This window comes from Lathamus discolor, chromosome 3 (genome assembly GCF_037157495.1).
Source record: "Lathamus discolor isolate bLatDis1 chromosome 3, bLatDis1.hap1, whole genome shotgun sequence".
Lineage (NCBI taxonomy): Eukaryota > Metazoa > Chordata > Aves > Psittaciformes > Psittacidae > Lathamus > Lathamus discolor.
Window position 1 is genome coordinate 122,680,249 of NC_088886.1, and position 22,734 is coordinate 122,702,982.

Sequence of the window (22,734 nt, forward strand, 5' to 3'; positions counted from 1 at the left end):
TGGTGAAACTTAGAACAAAAAAATTAAATATTTTACTCTTCTAGAGCCACTGAACTGCATTCTCTTGATCTTTCCCTCCCTGTTTTAAGCTTTGGGCTCTGAGACCAATAAAATAGTCTTCAGCAGGATTGTTGCTTAAAATCCCCAAACAAGCATTTTTAATTGATAATTACGTGATTAGCTGCCCACACATGATTTTGTTGAACTTAAATAAAAATAGACTCACTGCATCAAAAATGTAACACAAAGACTTGTGGTTCTTTATTGTAATGTCACTGAGTGTCAAGCAGCAAAAAACGTCAGGTTAAAGAATTATCAGTTTCCAACAAACCCTTCCCTGCCCAGAGTGATATTAACCTCTGCATTTGATTGTGGCAAGCAGTTAAGTCAACTTGCTTTGGCAGCACATACATAATTTTTAAGAGTAATATTGACAGTCATTAATTTTATGAACCTAAAGAATACTTGTGCTATAGCTCTGTTTGAAAGGAACAGCCAAATTTCATGTTACAGACCACAGACTGATTGCCTAACGGTCAGGAAAGAATTTTTCTCCTTGGATAAAGCTTTTGCACAGTTGGCAACAGTGCAGTATGGGTTGTTTTTCTGCTTCGTGTGAACCATCATACATGGTCCATTGCCAGAACCAAGATATCAAACTATTAAATCTAGCCTGGTGTTCTAATCCCAGGGAGATAGATTTCAAGTATTGATATGTAGTTCATAGTTTGAGTAGATGTTGGGGTACTTAGTTCAGTTTGCTGCCATTAAGTAGTTACCGTTCTCTTCACTTTCCATCTCCCTCTAGGTAAGGGATATGGATGGTAAATTTTAAGGCAAGCCAGGTCAGTGTCAAATCCTGACCCTTTTTGATGTGCTTTCTGGTTTGTTTCTGCCATCTTGTTATTGTAATACCATATCTGTATTTGTTCAAACCAGTTAAGTCCATTGATGTGCATCAGTTTGCCAACTTCACGGCCGCTTTTGCTGCTGCTGGTTGCACAGGTACCCTTTGAGACATTGTGCCTGAGAAAATAAACAGAGATCAGGCAATGAGAAACAAGAGGCAATGGGAAGATTGATGGTGCTTCTGTCATCTGTTCTGAGACAGGGGGGAGACCCATTTATGTGATATGTTAAGAGATAGAGTAGGGAAGTATAAAAAGAAGCACTGGAGGGAAACACTGACTCCTACAGCATTTGGAAATCCTTTCAACTACCTATTAATGAAAAAACTGAGATCTAACCAATTTGTCTTAGTGTGGCTGCTGCACCAGCTTCGCATGACAAAATCTTTGTTATCTTCCCTTTGATTTAGACTTGAAGCAGCCATTTGTGAGCCTTAGTCAGCAGGCACTCCACAAGTATGCCTTAACTATGTTGTATGTCTAGATTTGAGATGGCAGGATATGAAATAAGAGAAGCCCATATAATGACAGAGGTTGATGACATGGCACAAAATCTTTTGCTACTGGTATGAGATGTTTGCTGTTACAGTGGCTCAAAAGAGATTCAGTTTTAGACAAGGGCAAAATGGGAGTGGCTGCTCTGCTGGGAAGTGGCTAAGGTGGGATTCAGTCAAAATTGCTTCTCCACACAGTGTCATCTACACTCAGAATTATTCAAAGACACTTCCCTTCATTAACTGCTACAATGTGTTGACACCCATTTACCCTGTCTTGCATATGAGTTTTTCCTTTAGGAAAAACTGCAGGGGTGCAAGTTGTTGCTCAAGAAATTTGTAGGTTTTAGACAGGAGTGGTGGTTTGTGAGCTCCTGTCTTGGTCTCTTTAATTCATACATTCACTTTGTATCTGTCTCTTTCAGCTATGCCCATCATAGCTGTACTTGTGACTTTCCAGGTAGAAGTATTTAAGCATTCCTTGTGTAGCCTGGTGCAGTGTGTGTAATGATTCTCAAAACTACTGGACTTAGAACACTGTCACATGCAACCGATCTGTGCATCCACGGAGGCGACAGCCAAGATTTTTGGATGTTTGGCAGCAAAGTTTGGTCTGACCTTTTGCAGAGTTGCTCCAATCTGCCAGACACTCAGAAATCTTAGACAAGGCTGAATATCCTTAAATTCAACCCAGACGAAATTTCTAAGCAGGAAAGAGATCATGACTAGGGAAGACTGGACATACAGTATCTATTCTCAGTTGCCATTTAAAGGTGTTGATTTTTTTTTTTTTGTATAATTCAGCCTGTTTTCAGTAACCCACCTACCCCCAAACTGTGGAAGAAATGTGCTATTTGCTACTGTCACATTTAATATTCTGTTTGCTTTCTATCTCCTTTCCTATCTTAATGGCTTATCTATAGCCAGCTGGGGACAGGAGTTCTCTGCTCCTCTGTACAATGGCAGAAAGACTGGCTCCCTATTCTTGATTGTTTTGGTACTAACTACTGCAATAAAAGGAAAATATCAAACCCTCTGTTTTTTTTTTTTTTAATAATAATGGTGGTAATAATAATAACAATAGACAATTTTTAGAACACTTCAACTAACATACATATTGAGCTAAAGACAATCTTGTATTATTGTGTGTATAGTATATACCCGAACCAGCACTGTTATAACTGGAGCCAGGCCATGCCTTTGTGCTGATCTTGGTCACCATTTTTATTTTTTGTTTTACTTTTTCTTCGGCATGTTTCCAATTATTTTGCATTTTGAGATGGAAACAATTAAAATCACCTGACCATAAAATGTTATGATTCAATTGCATCTACCTGCTCCTAGGTTGAGTTAGGGAAGCCAAGAAACTGTTGGCTCTGAAAAGTTTACTGTAGTTATCTGTTTGTAATCACTTGTTGCTGTGATGTATCACTAGAAAGCATGGCTTTGTGTTAGCTAAAGGAGGCAAGTGTGTTTGTTTAAGGATTTATCCGTAGGGGTTGATTTTAAAGAAAATTTACCTCATAAGTAGTTCTGGGCTTGCTATTTTTCTATAGTCCTTAATAGAAAACAGAGAAAAAAAATCTTACATTATGTATTGACAAATTTGCAGAAGAAAAGGAGATATCAAATACATTGTGGTATAAAGGAGAGTCAGTTTTTCACTAAAGTAATGATAGAATAAATTCCATGACTAATCATAAAGTCCACCATTTAGGGATGATAAGATAAAAATGTCTGGAAAAGGAATAAAAGAAAATTTAGCTATTTCCCTAGAGAAAACCAGCTATTGTTGAGTAGTGTAAGTCAGGATTGAAGCAGTCAGTCTAATACTTTTTATGGTTTGCTTGTTTGGTTTTTTGTTTGTTTGGTTTTGTCCCATGATGGTTAATCATCAATCTCCCAAATTTCAACAAAGTCTTATTAGATTCTTCAGTTCTGCTTTTAATTTAAAAAATATCATCCTCCTTTCCAGGCTAATCTCCTTTGCTCTCTGGGCCAGTGTGTAAGTCTTTGTTGTGGTCATTTCAACTGGCGATAAAACTCAATGTGTAGCATTATTTATTATTTAAATAAATGTTCCTATTACTACATGAAACATGACTCCAATTTATCATTATGCTTTTTTATCTATTTGCTTTTTTGGGAAATTGTGCATTTGACTCCCTTCACAGTCATAACAGGTTTAGAAGTTAAAGAAGACCTAGTAACTGCAGCCGTTTGTGCAATTAACTCCTTTTCCTTGTGCAATAGTCTGTAGTGGTGTGAGAGGGATGAAAAGGGGAAACATCTATGTGTTATTTATTGGGTTGGGTTGTTCTGGGTTTTTTTTCAGAAGTATGTCCCTAACTGAAAAAACTTCGAATTTCCTTTTTCTAGCTGAACCAAAAGGTAGGATAGAATACTTTTCATCAGACATGCATTTAGCTAACTGGTAATAATATATTTGCCTTTTTCCATCATAAGCAAGGCTTAAACTTTACTCCAGCACCATGCCTTCATCTAGCTGATGAAATCACAAAGGTTAGGGAGGGGCTCAATGTCAGATGTAAGTATGAAAGCATGTAAGATAGTGAAGTATGCATTTGACTGTCTGTCAATATAACCCTGAGTGTTTGACCTAAATTACAATAAATGACAGCAAATCGTACTTTTTGGTATAATTCTGCTTTTCACTTGTAGGAAAATAACGTAGTCATTAATAGACAGCAAGCATGATGCATTGAGAATCTTTGCAGAAGGCCACCTGTGGAGAAAGTTTATAATCAAAACACATCATTACTCACTGAGGTTTTTCTCAGTCCACACTCACCGTAGCACCTAAACTCCAAAGCTAAAAATTTCTGCTTTTGACATGTTACTTGGTTCAGTTCAATCATGGATATGGTATGAAGTTTGGAAACCTACTGGGCAAAACCAGGCAACATATTTTTTTTCATATGTAACATCTGGACTGCCTAGCATATACATGCATGCTGAACAGAAAATAACATTGCTGTGAATCATGTACAGTTCAACCACTCACGAAGGAGAGAAACCAGTGTGTCTGATGGTGAGCAGCAAGGGCTGGCTGCTCCTCAACGGAAGGCAAGCCAGGAGCTGGGTGTGAGCCACACATGGGTTGTGTCATCACCAGTGGGCTGCAGTCCCACAAGCTCTTAATACAGCAGGCAGTGCTATGTATTCTGACAGGGTCTCCTGATGGTCGCAAAAATAGCATGCAATAAACCAGGTTAAGGATCCAACCAGAAGGTACAGCCAGAAGCAAAAGCAGGCAAGGGCAGATTGTCCTTCCATAAGTTCATCTTTTAATGCTCAATCTGTAAGACATTATCACCAAGCTACTTGTGGTTACTGAATCACTAGCCGGTGCCTGAAACAGTACGTATTTCTGGGCCTAAGCTGCCAGAGTTCACTGTTTAGTGTTTGGGAATAAACCTGCCTTCATCATGATTTTAAAGCCAAGTCATCCAAGTTCATAGTTCAGTATCACATGTGAGTACACCTCTCTTATGTGGGGGAAACAACCTTTGGAAAAGGAGAAATATTGATGTGTTGAGGTAGAGCTTGATAAGGAAGACACCGCTACTCCTATTGCTGTCAGAATTTCTGTCTCAAAGCTCTCTGCACTATCAGGAACTAGAAAATCAAGGCACCCACTAACTGGTCACCCCTGAGATAACTAGTCCAATATAAGGGCCTTGAATTCCCTACCTAAATATGTTTAATTTATTCTTCTAGGAAACTTGACAACCAGGTTATTGATTGAGAAATAAATCATATTTGTTGACTTACAAGTTAGTAACCTAACATCTGGGCTAGTCTTCCCACATTAAAAAATATGTTGCAGTGAGATTCTGAAGATAATTTAAGCTATGATGGCTTTCTTCTTCAGACGACTTTTAGGAATATGCACCATTCTGCATGAGAGAATGAAAACCTGGAAATGTTACATTAATTTTTTTTTTCCTAGGCTTTCTGATGATAAAGATAACTTTATTCTCGTAAATCAGTGCATTGCTGTAACCTGCAGCCAGCCAGAACAAAGCAATCCTTCTCTTCTGATAATACTATGGCTAAAACTGGTACAAATTCCGAGTCAGCTTTGCATGTTCTTATTGCTTATATACCTTTGTAATTCATATGCAGAATGAGGTAAACCAGAGAAATAAATTATTTCCTTTCTAAATTTTCCTTGCTTTTTTGTACCTTTTCAAAATGCTGAAGTAAATGTTACTCTATGGAATATACTGGTTCTTCATAAATGCAACAGCCGATCTTACTAAAATACTAATTAAAAGTCATATAGTATGCCAGTGTGTCATGTACATAAGAACTCTTTGTTTAAATGTGACAGCAATCTGGTCATATAGCCCAAAGAAAATGCAAAAGCAGAGACTGACAAATGGAATAATTCTGTTCATGGTAAATTTGCCTTTGGTGACTGACTATGGAGCTTATTTCATCCATCCCTGTACTTGAATCATGTTGAATCAGAACGGTAATTTTCCTCTAGCTGCACGGTAGAATCAAGTTGTAGCTGTGTGGCTTGACAGGTTGCCATTCTTTCCATGTGCCCCATAATACACAAGCAAGCCTATAGTTATGGTGAATGTATTATTTACATTGTTTTTGCAAAGCTTAAAATATTAGTGTAATGCACACTATTTTATAAAAGCAGTCCCCACACATGGTAGTGTCTAGTATCTCATATCTGAAATCGAGCTCATTTAGGTCACATTCCCATAGTCATCAAAGATTTTTTCTGTTCTGTGAACACCCTGGAGCAATAGTTCAATATACTTAAGCTTGATTCTTTTGTCTATATAAATTATTTATAAAAGAAAAACTCAGCAGTTTATCTCTACAGAGAGGCAAATACATACATTTCAAAATGAAATTATGTTAAAGGCCAGGGCACTAGTAGAAAAATTATGATAAAATCTTGCAACAACAGATAGAAGAACTATGGTAAGTGGTATTGATTTTTGCTTATTTCATGGTGTCCCTTAAACAGCCTAATTCAACTGAAGTCCTAGTGTATGTTTGCTGATAGTTAACATATTCACAGGCTGGACAAGAATGTTCTCTAATGACTTTCCTAGCTAAGACAGCAGAGGAAATAGTCATTGTGACACCCCTCGACATTCATGTGGAGTACTGAGACACAATGAGATTTATTGGTTTGTACAAGATCACGCAGAAATACATGTCTGGTTTCAGAACTGAACTGTTGTCTTCCACAAGTTCAATTCTCATCCAGCACCTTAGACATGAACCTATCCTTACTGGAGATATATAGCTCTGGATTTTGGAAGGGAAAGTTAATATTTGCAATGGGTGCAAATACCACCAAAATCTAGGTGGCTGCTGTTGGATTAAGAGCATCACTTACTAAAAACACAATGCCAGAATTAGTTCCTCAGTGCCTTGATGCAAATGCTAGTTTGTTGGCCTGTTTGGATATGCTAATGGACAGAAGTGTAGACAAAGATTTTTTCTGCTCAGGAGACTATTATATGCTTATGGGTTTAATGGAAAACATTATGTTGGATTTGTTCAGATCTCTCTATAGGAATGCCAGCAACTGCAGCTAAGTGGAGCTCTATTGAAAGCATATGCAGAGTAAGCACTTTTTCCACAATCTAAACAAATGTAGCTACTTTTGAGGGCACATGTGTGTTGCTCTTACCAAGATCACAGCAATTTTAGTTTTGAGAGAAAGCATTAGAAAGAAGAGGTGAACCCACAAAATTTCTCTTGAACTCAGCATGTCTATAAATATTTATTCTGAACTGTTGAACTAGAAATTTATAACCACATGAATTTCTACTTAGTATTTCTGTTAGTGTTTTGAGGGCTTCTTCTTTTAAACAGTTGTTGCTCAGCCCTTGATTTTTATTTTTAATTTAAACACAGCGGTTTTCATATTGTACTATAAGAGTTATCTCTGCTCAGCTGTTATTAAAAAGTATATGTGTGAAGCCTGGAAATCTGATAGATTTTAAAGATTATTACATGATACAAACATCACTGACAGCTGCTAATGAACACTTGAAGTTTTGCAATAGCCTTACGTATGGAAGTCTTAATTACTTAATGCATAGAAGCAAGTTGCACATAGCAGAATAAACAATGCAATGAGAAAAGCTAGATATTTAGGCCGTTTAATGTATTCATATCTTCTATATCAACCCACCTTTACATTTTATACCTCTTTGTAATCATATCAGTTCTGCTATTTAATGAAATGTAAAACATTAAATTTCATGCTCAGCGTGCTTGCTAGCCCTACCAAGTAGCATTAACAAGGAAGTGATACATGTAGCTGAGAATTCTTACAACCAATCCAGAGCACTGCCTTTGCCAGCAGCATTTTTTACTATCAGCAGTCTTTAAATGAACATACAATTGTGCAGTCAACTCAGCAACAAATTCCAGTTTTACCATTTTCTGTGGCCACTGCCAGACTCCTAAATTGCAGGAAATTAATCTTGTCTGGCTGGAAACCGATAAAGTACAGTCATGTTCATCCAGAGCAGTGGTTTTCGTTACCACCTTACGTTCCAGATGTGGATTGCTGCCCTGAATTATGAATTTCATAGCTCCAAACCTATTTTCCAGTAGCTATGTGTTTTGGGCACAAAGTATGTATTTTCTTTTTTTATTAATTTTTCACGGTAGGTCATCCATACTCTCTACTCATGTAAATTTTTAGAGATTCCTTACTTGTTGATAGCATGCATTGATATTGAAGTCCTAGAAACAGCATCCCCAAGCTTGGAAAGTATAAAGCTCTTGGTCAGTGGCATAGGTCCTACAAGAAGATAAGGCCACTAGTATTCAATGACGTTTAAAACAAATTCACATCCTCTTAAGACTGAAGCTTCACAAAAAGACACAACAAACTAACTTTCAGTCATCCAGGAACAATATGCAGTGGAGAAATCATTTTGTTGCAAGTGTTACTACAGTGAATGATTATCATTTTCTTGAGAAAGGAAAGAAACAGAGTGCATTGTCATCTTTAAAAAGTGACTGCCAATTCAAACCCTAAATATTATTGTTATGAAGAGCTTGGTGCTCTGAAAATAATGGATGCTGTGCATTTTTGCTTTTTTTATATGGTATCAGCAGAGGGTTTTGGCCTGATGATGTCGTCACCTCAAGCCGTGGCTTAGAGTGTCTGAATTCTATGATCAGTTCTGTGAGAGCTAAATATTTACATTTTTCCTTCTCAATGGGGATATATACACATTTTGCTAATGACAGAGCAAGATGTTGGTCTTAATTTCATCCTGCACTTGCCAGGGGGCTTCCTAGTGCTTGTGCTTGCTCTAAACAATCTTTATCCACCTTTCAGAATTGTTACTGAATGGATGATTCACATCTGAAAGTAAAAATCTTTGTCAAGTGTTAAAAACTAAGCTTTTTGTGGTGGGAAGAGGGGTGGCTGTTTCTCAACAATTTATTTTGATTGCATTAAACTTTCAAGTTTCAGCCTTTCTTCCACTGCTGCCAAATATAATTTATGAAAAAAAGTAGCATCAAACACAGTAAATGAAATGTTGCTGTTCTGACAGATCGCACAACACAGTGAAAGCCTGCTCTGATTTTTCAAAATCTTGTTTTCTGTAGCAAAGATTACTGCTGCTCTGAGCACTTTTCCTATCAGGAAACTTCTAGCATGCTCCTAAACTCATTGCTACTGACTTAAAACAGCTGCTTCATTTAGTAACATTTGATAGACATATTGATTCAGAATCATCAAAGATTGAGAGGAATAGAAGAAGAGGGAAAGAGCACATTTTAGGGGCTTGTGGGCTATGTGAAACAATTTGCAAGAGCCTTATTTCTATTCAGCAGCCACAGTTATTTCCATTTGAACTTCATTTAAATTCTTACTGTATAATCTTAAATGACCCGTAACCACATGCATAAATCAGCTATTTTTTGCATTTTTTTCTTCTATTTTAAGCTATTTATAGCACATCTTAAAAGGCCTTAACATCAGTTGGTCTAAGGGAAGAAAGCTTCTTCCTTGCTGTTTGGTATTTTCTTTTTCTTTAATGAGAGACCAAGAAGCTGAGAAAATTCTCATTAAAACTGATGAGAGTTTCACCCAAGAGAGGGCTAAAAACTTTATCTTCCCTATTTTGTTGAGAGCTCTTGTTCTTGTCCTTGCATTTGAAATCTTTTTGGCCCATTCCTCAGACTCTTCTGTTCTGCAGAGCGGTATGACAGTTATTGAAGTTGCAGAGAGCTGACAGAGTCATATTTTATTATGTTGCTTATATTCTCCTATGATGGTGAGTTAACATTTTCTTATTTGTAACACTGATTTACATGCTTCTCATTTTTGCTGCCAAGACTCTGGACCTATTCTGTCTGGATCCTCTTTACTGCTACTTGATAATGTGCCCTTTGATACCTGTATACAAGCAGGCTGATGGTTTCAGTCGTTACTCAGGGTAAGAAAAGCAGCTGCCCTCCCATGCTGCAGCTTCATTTCAGTCTTTGCATGGATTGCTGCAATAGCAAATTTGTTGGCAAGGATAAAATGCGGTCAGATTACTTGATCTAACATTCCTAAATAGGGAAAGCTTATTTCCATTAGTGTGAGTTTGGCAAAGTCTCTTGAGTGTCTCCGTGTCTCAGCTCCTCAGCTATGAGGACAGAGTGATACTTTCCCACATGAGAGCTACCTATTTTAAAACTGAAATTGTCCTCAGTTTTGTACATACCTTGACATCCTGCCCACTCCTCCTTTGACAAAGTGTCATAATTTCTCCAGTTTGGAGAGACCCTGTCAACTTTACATGCCAGAGTATCTCATAAAAATGTGTAAGAACTTCAAATGAGTAGGAGAGAGATAGGATGGCATCTGTGTGGCAATGGGGGAAACAGCTTTGCCTTTCTCCTAGACTTTATCCAAGGTTTATGGCTTTTGAACTATCAGCACAGACAAACTTCTTTAAAAAGGGGAAAAATCAGACAATGACTAAGTATAATTATCTATCTAAAGACAGACAGAGATTCACTCAGTTTATAATCCCATTTTAAATTCAGAAAACCTGTATTCACAACCAAAAAAAAAAAAAAAAAAAAAAAAAAAAAGAAAAGGTCCAGGTGAGCTATATGGGTGGTTTAAATAAAACTTCCTCATGCATTTAATGGCTACAGGTCAGCTGGCTGCAATGTGGGGAAAGGCAGATGTTGCTGTTAGTAGACTGATTTATTAAGGTTTCATCAGGAAAACACTGCCACTCTGAGACTCCAACACCTGTGTGGAAATGCCCGCATTAGTGTAAAAGAGGTTTGCAATCTCAGATTTACTTGCTGATTGACATTATAGCTACACAGAAAACTGCTTATACAGTATGTTCCCCTCATGTCTGCTACACTGGGAAGTGTAGAGTCCACCTTGGCAGTAGTCTGTATTTCATCTGAGTGATTTTTTAGGTTATTTTGGGGCTGTCTGAAAACTCCTATAACAATATTGTTTTAAATACAATAAATTTAAACTTTAAATAAAATAAAATCTAATTTAAGAAAAGCACCTATGCATATGATTAATTCCAAAAGGTGTAAGTAGGACTTAAGCATTCTCTGAAGAGGTGCATTAATTGAAGCTAGTGTCTGAGCTTAGAAATGAAATAAACTCAAAGCAGTTTGACACCCAGTGCTGCTCTAAACTTTCACTTGAGTCCTTCAGGAATAATTTAGGACAAAGGGACTTGTAGATGTTAGGGTACCTGAGAAAGCAATACTTCATTCAAACAGCTATACGCTGGTGACTGAGCACAAAGCCAATACTCCATGCACTTCTGGGAGCTCTTCACACCAAGTTTTACAAAAAGATATGATTAAATGTAGAAGGCTGAAGAAGAAATGATCTGCAGCTGCTGTCTGCTTTTCGGTTAGCAGACCATATCTTTCATGGGTAGGTCATAAATTCTTCCCTGCTGGGAGTACCAGAAATGCTGATACCCCTGATCTGTGGTAGTATGTGTAGTGTTCAGCACATTTGCAATCTGCAAAAAGGGGTTGAATAGTGAGATAACAAAATTTTGCAGATAATGCAGAACTACTTTAAAGAATCAAAACTAAAGCTGGTGGGGTGCCATCTGCAAAAGTATCTCATTCTGTTTAGTGCCTGGACTATAAAGCATCAAATGACATTTGGCATTGACGAGTACAAAGTAGAAACATAAAAAATACTTAGTTCAATTTTTATTAGCTATTACTATTCAAGAGAGAGATCTTGCCCAGAACAGCTCTCTGGTTAATCAGCTTGAGGTGGGAAAAATAACAAAAAGTGTTACAAAACATTTGGAACAGAAACAAAAACAAAAACAAAAAAAAAAAAAAAAAAAAAACCAAAAAATAAAACCCCACAAAAAATTAGTCTGTTGCCTCGATCTAGAAATCTGTGGGTTCCCACATTTTGGATGCTACATGCAGTTCTGCTCTGTCTTTATCTCAAGACTAGAAACAGAAAATTTGACAAGGATCATTGGAGGTATTTATTTCATAGCTCCTGGTACAAGCACAGATTAAAAAACAATGGCTCTTCAGTTTGAAGAATACAAGCAGGCAAGGATTTGAAATAGGTTTATACAATCATGGATAACATGAAAGTGAATAAAGACTGTTTATTCGCTCTTTTCCAAAATATAAAAAATTAGGAAACCACAGTAAAATGTCAAATAGCAGGGTTAAAACAGTGCCTTGCTTGCAGTCTGGGAGGCCTTCTTAAGCCTGCCTTAAGGTTGTATTAAGATACTGCACTTGCTAAGGCTTGTATGCTTGAGTGTGACTTCTGGCTGTTCCCTGAATTTCCACTATGTGCATGAAGTAAATCTGGTTTTGTGACCATCTTGGAACTTGGCATTCTCAGATGGAATGTACAAACCAGCTTCATTTGTATCATTCCTGTAAAGCTTCAAACAAATGTGGGGTTCAATGTGTTCTTACAAAGAAGCTTGCTGTTCAGGAATTCTCCAGTACATTACCATTTGGGCACCTTTCCTTTTTTTGTAGTATCTTTTGCTCATGACCACTGTAAGGACTGTGTTTATGTATGCATTTTCTCTCTGTGTGTTTCTTTATGCATTTTAAGATGGAAGTTTTGTCCTTGGGTACCTGAATCCCTACTTAGACAATTAGAAATTGTTAAGTGTGCTAGTAGTTCACTGGGCCCAGTTACATATGTTTCTTCTAGATTATGTAAGTAGTGTGCATATAATGCCAGCATTGGTTTATCATTTTATGAACTGAAAGCATGTTTCCAGCCAAATGGAACATTGTAGAGTTAATGAAGCAAGATCTAATGGGTTTTAATCAGAGTCAAAACATTCTGCAAAAGATAAACTTGCACCTTTTTGCTGAAGAATTCTAGATTGTCAGTACTGATGTCAGAAGCAGAATAAGCACAGAAGCATGGCAGAAATTTATTCTTCCGTGTGATCAAATAATTCCACACTTTCTAGCATAAATGGACTTTTTGCCAAGCTCCTGCAGAAACCGTTGTATATATCCAGACAGCAAAGTCAGACTTTATGAAAGGGTCCCTCGTGAAAATTTGGAGAACCCTTTAACTCTTTACTTTTCCCTAGCTTCTGCTCACCTGAATTCTGTAATTTTAATCTATGATCTACAGATTAGATCCAAGATGCATAATCTGAACTCAGTCCATGTAGGTTTATGATATTGTGGGGGTTTAGTGGACTTTTAAAAATAAACTGAATTATACTGTTTTTCATTCATATCCTGCTAGTTGGGTACAGCAGGCAAAGTGAGCCAAAAGTGTGCAGCACTCTATTATATTTTAAGTTGGTGAAAACTACATGTTACTCAACATCTTCTGAAATTACGTCATAGGATTTTCCATGGGACTAGGAAGAGGTAAACTTTGTATGCCACACTAAGAGTTTCATTGAAATAATAATTTTAAAGGAATAGCTTTTGATAAGTACAAAGTGCTAAGTCTTTTTACCTTCTGGGTCTCCTTACACTTGCACCTCAGGGTAATTCTTCCATCTCTCTCATCAGGGCAAACAGGACAATGAAAAATCCTTCAGCCATTCTGTGTTGGTGCTGTAGCATATGATCTTTCTACTTGAGACTAAAAGAATAAGAGATTTCCATCACTCACGATGTTAACATTAGTAATATCAAGAAGTTCAATTTAGGAAATTTTTCTTTTCAATGCCACAAATGAGAATCAAGCAAAATGTGTTTGGTTTGAAATGTTTATAGGTGAAAACTCGAGAAGACACTCAATGCATGGTTTGAGGTTGCCTAAGAACAGAACGCAGTGATTTCCACGGTTAGGTGCCTCAAGGATGAGTTGTAGTATTTGGTGGTGCTTTGCAGATGTTTGATTCTACTTTCTGCTTTTGATTCTTCTTTTTATTGTCGCTGGCTTTGGTTGGGGTCTTTTTGGGTTTGTTTTTTGTTTTTGTTTTGTTTTCTGTAAGACAATGGTCTGTTTGAAAGCCTGTGTTGACATTTTTTTCTCCCTTCTTCCTACCATTTGGGAGAAGAAACAGATAATTGCACACACCAGTTGTGAAGACTTATGTCTTCAGAGTTATGTTCCAGTTAAGGTTATGCCCAAAGAACTAATTTATGAGGACTGTGTGCCTGTGGAACAAGAAACCTAAACACCAGATGTAGTGTACCAGAGTTCAGCACTTAAACAAAGACAATAAAGCCCAAGGTTTACGGAAAGACTATTATTTGGTCATGTAAGTGCAATAGGTAATGCTTTAAAGTGAGCTATGTTTAGTCCTAATATGTATTTTGTTTTTGCTTTAAATGAGGTAAATGTAGATTCTAGACTGCTCTATGGAAGAGGTAGGTTATTTGCTTTGTTTGCAAAGTCATAGCTCAGTCTCCAAATACTTAACATTTTCATGTTTATCCTTGTCAGCCACATTCTCCGTTTTAGGAGCAAAGTTTTAAAATGGATAAACTATTCTTGAGATGTGGTTTGTGTGTTTTTAAAGTCTCAGAAGGGGTTTAACAGTGTATCATGTCCACTTTCTGTTATCAAGGACATCTGCTGTTCATTTATTAAAGCAAACTGCAGCTTGACCCTAACAGAAACTTTGTTACAATACTTACCAAAGAGCTTTACTGACCAGAACCATGTTTCCTATCTACACTAACAAAAAAATTTAAACTAAAATATGAATATCCCACCTATTAAGTGGGGCTGTATTCACGATGTTCTGTTGTAGTCTCCATATTTTTGTAGTACCTTTTTCCTGAGACTGACATTAAGACTTCACATCAGTATGAACTATTACAACAAGAAGCAGGTTTTTTCTGGTTAGCAAAGCTCCATCCACATAGACAGAGCCTGTATTACGGTGTATCTGGTTCTTAGCATCCTTTGCTAAGGTTGCTCTCAGGTACTTTATTCTCCTCACCAGTCCAGATCCAAAAACTATTGGCTCTTGATTCAAGGAAGACAGAGGATGCTGACTAGAGTTTGATGACTATGGGAGACACCCCTTTTTTTGCAGGACCTAGGATGACCCACACCCACAGCTGTTACTGTTTAAATTGAATCTCTCGGGGCTTCATGAAAGCCTTCAACAGTATGACCTGCAGATAAGCCCAATACATAACTTGCAATAAAGTAATATTCCATTTTTGCTGATACTTAGACATAGGAAAAAGAGGTACGCTATACAGTTCCTACCACATTTCAAGTGTAAGTGCAATATGCTGTTCTTTTCTGAGTCTTAACTTCAAGTAGAATTACACTAACAAAATGTCATGCTGCTTAATCATTTCTTCTGCTGCCTTCATGATACAATCTGGTGGATCAATACTCTATGTTTTGCAAAAGGTACAAACAGCTTACACCATGCTAATAATGAGCATTTGCTAGGCTAAGTCCTTTGTTTTTCTCTGTCAGGCTTTTGTTTGCAGGCATGAGAATAAAGGTCAAAGTTTATCAGATATTCTGACTGGTTTTCCACATCCCCTTGATGTCCCCTGTTGGTCCTCTGTGGCCTATTCTGAGATGTAGTTCCAGAAATGACCAGTTTCTAGATGAAGGTGAGCATAGAACAGAGAAGAGGCTACAAACCCTTCTCAGAAAGTTACCCCGCTCTCTGGCATTCCTTAACGTTAAGATAAAGGCAGTAAAACAATCAAAACACCTGCTGTTCTTCTAAAGGAAGTCACTGTCATAAGACATCATCTACAAAGCCACTGGACAATTTATTTTACATGTGCATTTCTTGTCTTATCCACTTGGGTGTGGGAGTTTATTCTTTTCTGCTTTGCAGGTACCTTTATGCACTAGGAAACATTTCTTGTTATGGCCATTCAGCTCACCCAAATTTTGTTTTCGTGTTATTGTAATGCTTCCAGACATTAGAGTCTGGAAATACGCTAGCTACATTACTAACCATCACGGGTTTAATACATTGTTTCTCTGTGTTGCAGTGAATGAGATACCGGCTAAAAGCATCACTTTTAATAGGGCCACATACCCTTAAAAGTCTCAGGATGAGTGGAAAAGACTATTTTTACGTAACCCTTCATTAGTGTACATGTTAATTAAAGCAACAAAAAATCCATACATTTTCTCTAATAAGTATACTTTTTCTGTATTTTTCCATCTCAAATATAAATGGCCAGTTATGATATGAAGTTCTCACTGAGAGTTAGGTGTCAAAAGGCATTGTCACTTAGCTGCAGGACCAGCAAACCATCTTATTTTAGGATGCTAAATGCTACCTGCTATACCTGTTATTCTTTAACATCCTACACAGAGGAAAACCTTCCCCCAAAAGCAGCAAGGTATGTGCAAATTGTTTTTTTTAATAGCATGTGAAGTATAAAAATTTTAATAGAGAATATTTCTGTCTTTCAAAAGTAAATTCAAAATCTAAGTTTTCTTTAAATGAATTGAACCACCCAAATACAACTGATTCATCTATTCAGTGGCTGTATACTTTACATATGGGTCTTAATAGGTAGGTCTGAATTCTGGATTTAGTGGAATTAAGGCAAAGGTAGTCTACAGAAATAGCTGCACAATTGAGCACTATGTGCTGACAGAATCTGGATGTTTTAAAATTCTGACTTCATGGGGGAAGGATTGTCTTTTGAGAAAAGTTTTAGTCATTAGTGGCATTCATATTGCAGCACATAAAATCGTCTCTGGGAGGGGAGTTGTTTTGAATGGCAACTTCATAATATTTGTGTCATTGCCAGCCTTAGGATAACTTTTGATGTACCTGTCTATGTATGTTGGAAATGGGGGGGGGGGGGGGGGGGGAGGGAGGGAATTTGCAGGCTCAGAGACCCTTTTAATAGCTGTTTTCTTCCTGATCTCATTGCTTGTGTGGTGATGTTACCTTAAGTGGCAACATGGGACATTTATTTAGTCCTTAATGTCAAGCATTGAACACCTCAGCCGGCATAATGAAGGCAACTCTAGACTACATAATATAATGTTTGCCATCATTTCTAATAGTCTTAAGGTGTTACTGTCTAAGTAACACGCAGTAATGGAACACACCCTATCAGTGTTTCACAGTTACTTACCCTTCGGTTTATTGTCACTTCTGGCTGACTCTGAATGCTGTGGGTTTGCATTCATTGTTAACCTTACTGGAGCCAAGAGTAGTTATTACAAAGCAGGATATGAGTTTGAAGTTGAAAGCATGAACTGAAACAGTGCATCTCATTGCCCTAAACTGCTACTGCAACTCTGATGCATATAAGTAGGCAAAAGTTTGGGTTGTGTTTTTTTTTTGTTTGTTTGTTTGTTGTTTTGTTTTTTGTTTTGTTTTGTTTAATTGGTATATGTCCTGATTTAGGCTGGGATAGAGCTAATTTTCTTCCCAGTAGCTGCTGCAGTGCTGTGGTTTGGCTTTAGTCTGAGAATAATGCTGATACCACACTGATGTTTTAGTTGGTGTTCAGTAGTGCTTACACTGGTCAAGAACTTTTCAGTCTCTCGTGCTCTGCCAGTGAGGAGGAGTACAAGAAGCCAGAAGGAAGCAGAGACAGGACACCTGATGCAAACTAGCCAAGGGGATGTCTGGTATATAAACTAGGTGGAGTTGGTTGGGAGGTGCCTATCACTGCTCAAAGACAGGCTGGGCATTGGTCAGCGGGTGGTGAGCAATTGTATTGTGCAGCACTTGTCTCTCTTGGGTTTTATGTCTTTGCCTCTTGCATACTTTTCCCCCTCCTATTATTATAATATTTCATGTTATTGTTGTTGTTACTATTGTTATTATTACTTGATTTTAATTATTAAACCATTCTTATCTCAGCCCATAGGTTTTGCCTTTTTCTGATTGTCCTCCCCATCTCGCTTGGAAGTAGGGAGGGAAGAGGGGAGTAAGCACGTAGATGTGTGGTACTTAGCTGTCTGCTGGGGTATATATGGGTGTACATAAATAGCACTTTTACAGAGCACAGATATATGCCAAGTTTTAGAAAATCTCTCCTGTGCTTTTGAACAACAACAAAAAAAAGTGTCACAGAATATACTTGCCATTTGTGGTCACTGAATGCCTTTTGGTTTGTGACAATAGTTTGTAGCAGCATATTTTTTAATAAGAATATCCTTTATTGTACAGTTTCAATAAATTTAGGCAATAGATTTTGTTCTGAGTGGGGATTTTTGTTTTGGTTTGGTGTTTTGGTTTGGTATTTTGGTTTGGTTTTTTGGTGGTGGGAAGGAAGTAAATACTATGGAAAAGTGCATAGTCCTTTTCCATAGCATTCACATAGACACAGATGCAGAACTGAATTCTAACTCTGCAAGTTTCACAGGCAACAGGTTCTCTCTCAGCTCTTTCCACTTGTTCTGTTCATGCATGGAACCGAAGGCCTGTTTTACTTTAGCAGACTTTTCCAGGAAGGCTCTAAGCAGTTGACGAGTCCAGACAAAAACTCAGAAGTCATGTTTGTGGTAATGCAATGGTTATTTGCTGCTTGCTGTCAATTTTCCACTTGTTAGTGTTGTAGAGCCAGTAAAGAAAAGCTGTAGCCTCACTGGGACTGGCAATACTCACACAGGCCAAGCTGTAAATAAAGGTTATAGCCTTCTGCTGCTGGGCATTAAATAAGCAGATAAATTTCCTTTTGCTGTGGATTTATTCAAGGCAGATGTTTCTAAGTGAGCTGTGGGAAGGTTAGGGAGGAATATAAAACCTGCTGCAGTTCTGGAATTGATCCATCAGGATCAAAACCTACTAACCAGTGATTCGTTTAAGAGTCCCTGACACTTTTATGGCAAGCCTAAGTATTTCAGAGGGGGCTGGCTCAGTTTGAAACACATTCCAAACCTTAACCTGAAATTAATTCTTGCAATAGACCAATTCTGTAAACTTCTGCTTTCTCATCATATAATTTTTGACAAAAAATTAAAGAAAAATATATGGATTTTAGGAAGGAAACAACACAACCTTTTGAAAGGAGATGGCATGCTGGTCACCTGTGTTTGTAGTTTTCTGTGTGGCGTTTCCTCAGTATAGAGGTGTGGATGAACAAAACAATACAGACATAGCAAACATAAAATACACACACATGGAAGAAATGGGGAAATAATGTAGGCTCAGCATGTGATACTGGAAGAGCATGTATAATGAGAGCTTATATAACCAGAGCTTAAAAGGTCGAGCAAAAATGGCCTTGCATGGTCCAAGAGGGACATAAGAATATGATAAAATGAAAAGTGGGAGGAAGGTGTTTACCACTGCTTCAACCTTAATTGTTCCCTGGGATAAGTGATGGAAGGTTTATGTTTATGAGCTTTGAAGCTGGTTTGAGCAACACATAGAAGTAAACACCAGAAGGAATGATTGTGAGCTGGAAAAAATAGTAAAAATATGAGGTGATGTTTGATTGATTACTTGAATTCACAGAATTTAAACAGCTGTAAACAGATATAGCCAGACTAATGATAGTAAAAAGGTTATGATGTGATGCGCTGAAAAAGTGGTTCTTTCTTCACACCAATTCTGCTACTCTGTCATTTTAGTGTATTTTATTACTTGAAATACTAATTTCAAAGCCATTTTGCCTCAAATATTTCAAATTCAAGGAAATCTTAATATCCAGTGAAGTAAATTAGAGGTAGAAACTCCATTCAAATATACTGTCTGTCTTTGGGTAAATCACTTAATCTCTCCGTTGACTTCTTAATCTAAAACGAAAGGATAGGTAGGAGAGCATTGACAAATTAATAGTACTAAAAGGTTCTTTGGTACAAGTCACTTTCTGTACCAGTGAGCACATTACCAATTAACCAGTTACACTACCATAAAAATCTCATACTGATGCTTCACAATCCCTTTTTCTGAATATGAGATGTGCTGAGAAAGATACTCCTGGGCGCCTGACCTCTGAGTAAGAATTAAACCAATATAATGTCAGGGGGCATGGTTGAGTGGGAGCTGCAGTTTTTCAGAAAGCACAGGAAAGAAAAGGCATGGCCACAAAGGGCTTCAGAAAGACGCTGTGGTCTTTTAAAATAGCAGTTGACTCCCCATTGTACAAGATCCCACAATGTATTCTTCATAGAACATGGCTCTTACTTAGGTAAAGATAGACTCAGAAAGAACTTGAGAAGTTTGTACCAGAAAGGGGAAGTTTCTCCAGCTTATTCAGCATATTAATGCTCTTGGCAAACATTAATGTCCTCTCTCTATATATATATATATTAAGTAGTGCCAGGAAGAAGGGGTCACCACATCACTGATGCAATTAATTTGTCTGAACCGATACCCAAGGAATTAAAGGAAAGAGAAAAATATCTGGCAGCTGTAGGTTAAGTTCTAGCAAACAGATGAGAAACCCAGATGGAGTGAGGTAGGGGTGGATTAAAAATGAAAGGATTTGAAATAAGAGAACCTAAGAATGGGTAAGGTTGTTTGGCTTAAAGATTATGATTTGGAAAGTAAGTGCTGTGCAGTCAGAAGAAAACAGAGCTGAAATGTGGATTGGAAACTAAGATGAGAATGGAGGGAGGAATTTGCACAAGCCTCAACCAACCTTGCCTCAAATCAGGACAGATCATCAATATTTTGCCCACATGGAGGTTGAAGGGACTTCCTGTTTTGATAATGTAGTTCAAAATGCAACATTGCTTCTTTCCCAGTGAGCAAACACAGCCACAACTATTACTCAGCCTAGCTCATCTTGATCCACTCAGTTACTTCATGACGTGTAGGCAAAGGATCAAAGAAAGCTAACATATCAGAGTGGGAGAATAGAAAAAAAGGGGGAAACACTGTAACCAGGAGTTGTTATGACTGGGGAAGTGTGCTAACAGTTAACACATACTAAAGCGATCCTCAGAGAGGATAGCATCTCATCTCATAAAACAGAGGAAGAACCTGTGTCTGAGGAGTTGTTTCTTTGGTGGAAACTGGTGTATGGCTGTTTTTCCCATTTTTTTATGAAAGAAACACACATATCCTCATCAGGTTTCAACAGCTCCTCTGAAATCAATAACTCAGTTATACCAACTGAGAACCTGCACGCAAATCTAAAGGTATCATTAATGCCATAGCAAGCAAGGATATATTAATATGACTGCTATTTAATAAGCACAGGACTGGTTCATTTTGTTGAAGACTCTTCTTTGGGCTACCAGTAGGCCACAAAGCTCTTTCAGAAGTGTGTTTGTGTGACTACCTCCAGGTCTTTATAGTCCCCCTACCACCATAACATGAGAATTACCATTAATGACATGTTCTCAAATTGCAAATCCTTGTCTTCTGCTTTTAAATATCAAGACAAAATTTGGTATGTGTCTGCAGTTCTTACCTGTATATTGTCAGGAGCTACTGTATCTCAGCACATCTGAAAACTAGATGGCTCCATACAAATTTACAATATAAGCCTAGTCTTTGGCAACAGTACTTGAAATTTTTGGTCTAGACACCTTGCAGTCTTGCATACTTTGAGGTACAGTAGCACTACCGCCCTTGAGTTGCAGAACAACGGGGACGAGGTGTCAGGATTCTTCATTGGCATTGTCATGGTGTTTCTGCAGATAAACTGTTCTAGCGGGAAACTTTTCTGTGTAGGTATCTATCTGCCTAATAGATAATAATAATAATCATAAGACTGTCCCTAGTCTTATGGTTTTAACAAGAGTTTATGGTTTATCCAAGAGTTTTTTCATTTCATTATGTTTTGCCATTTGGCTTGCAGAGCATATGTGTTTAACAGCTCCTATGTCAAGAACTTTCCACTGCCTTGCTAAATGTCCAACATTTCTTCCTAATACCATCATCTGTTATATCTTTCTTCTTTCTCCACTCTCTCTCACATCTTTCCAGGTCAGAGGCTACCCTGAACCTCAGATCACATGGTACAGAAATGGGCATCCTGTCGCAGAGGGAGACCATTACGTTGTGGACCACAGCATTCGGGGGATATTCAGCTTGGTAATCAAAGGTATACAGGAAGGTGATGGTGGTAAATACACCTGTGAAGCTGCAAATGATGGTGGGGTTCGTCAAGTAACTGTGGAACTGACAGTGGAAGGTAAGAGGATAACTTACACTGTAGTTGGGATGATTATAGAGTTTAATTAATGAACAAGCAGTGTTAAACTGTCTGGTTAAAATCACAACCGTACACACAGGCTTTCTCACTAGTACAAGAGTAAGATTCATTAATTGCATTTCACAGTTTCAGGAACTTTGCAGGGAACTGTATGTCCCCTACATACATACATGTAGTATAGATACTACATATCTATAGCTAGATAAAGTGTGTGTTAGGTTTCAGATGTGTATAGTGAAGGCCAGGTAACAAAAGAGATAGTTTTAAAGATTTTGCTACAAACCTTGTAATTTTCATGAAAACCACCACTAAGGACAGAAACAAAAGCTTAGAAAGTTAGGATTTTCTCTCAGGCATTAAAAGACGTGGTGATCTTGATTGTTTCACAGCCTATCAGATAAGCACACTGAGGCAATAGGGTTTTGGAGTTCTCCATGCATACTTGTATTTGCTAAGCTGAAAGCCTGGTTGTAATTGCATGCTTAATGTCACACAGGAAACAGCCAAGATCAAACCCAGGAATTTTTAAGAGAACATCTGCATATTAGATAGTTGCAAACTGCCAAATCTGAAATTTACAGTGACACAGAGGCAGAGATGGGTGGAAATAAGTTGTACATCTTCCCCATATGCAATTTGATCACGTCAGAGGTCTGCTGAATATCAAAGCTCCTCAAGGCACAAAGTTGCGTTGAATTTTTGAAAAATCCACAGTGGTCCTGAAACAATCAGCATTTGGATTTGTTCAGAGTCAAAATCTCTAGCAG

General features: G+C 37.7%; 1 protein-coding gene across 2 annotated transcripts in view; it reads left to right on the top strand.

The window, feature by feature from the left end:
- Window positions 1-22,734, top strand: part of MYLK (myosin light chain kinase) — a 218,269-nt gene that overhangs the window by 67,815 nt on the left and 127,720 nt on the right. For both annotated transcript variants that reach the window (XM_065671419.1, XM_065671420.1), the window contains exon 4: window positions 21,739-21,946. In XM_065671419.1, the coding sequence (XP_065527491.1) occupies window positions 21,739-21,946 (208 nt within the window). The remainder of the gene's footprint in view (window positions 1-21,738; window positions 21,947-22,734) is intronic.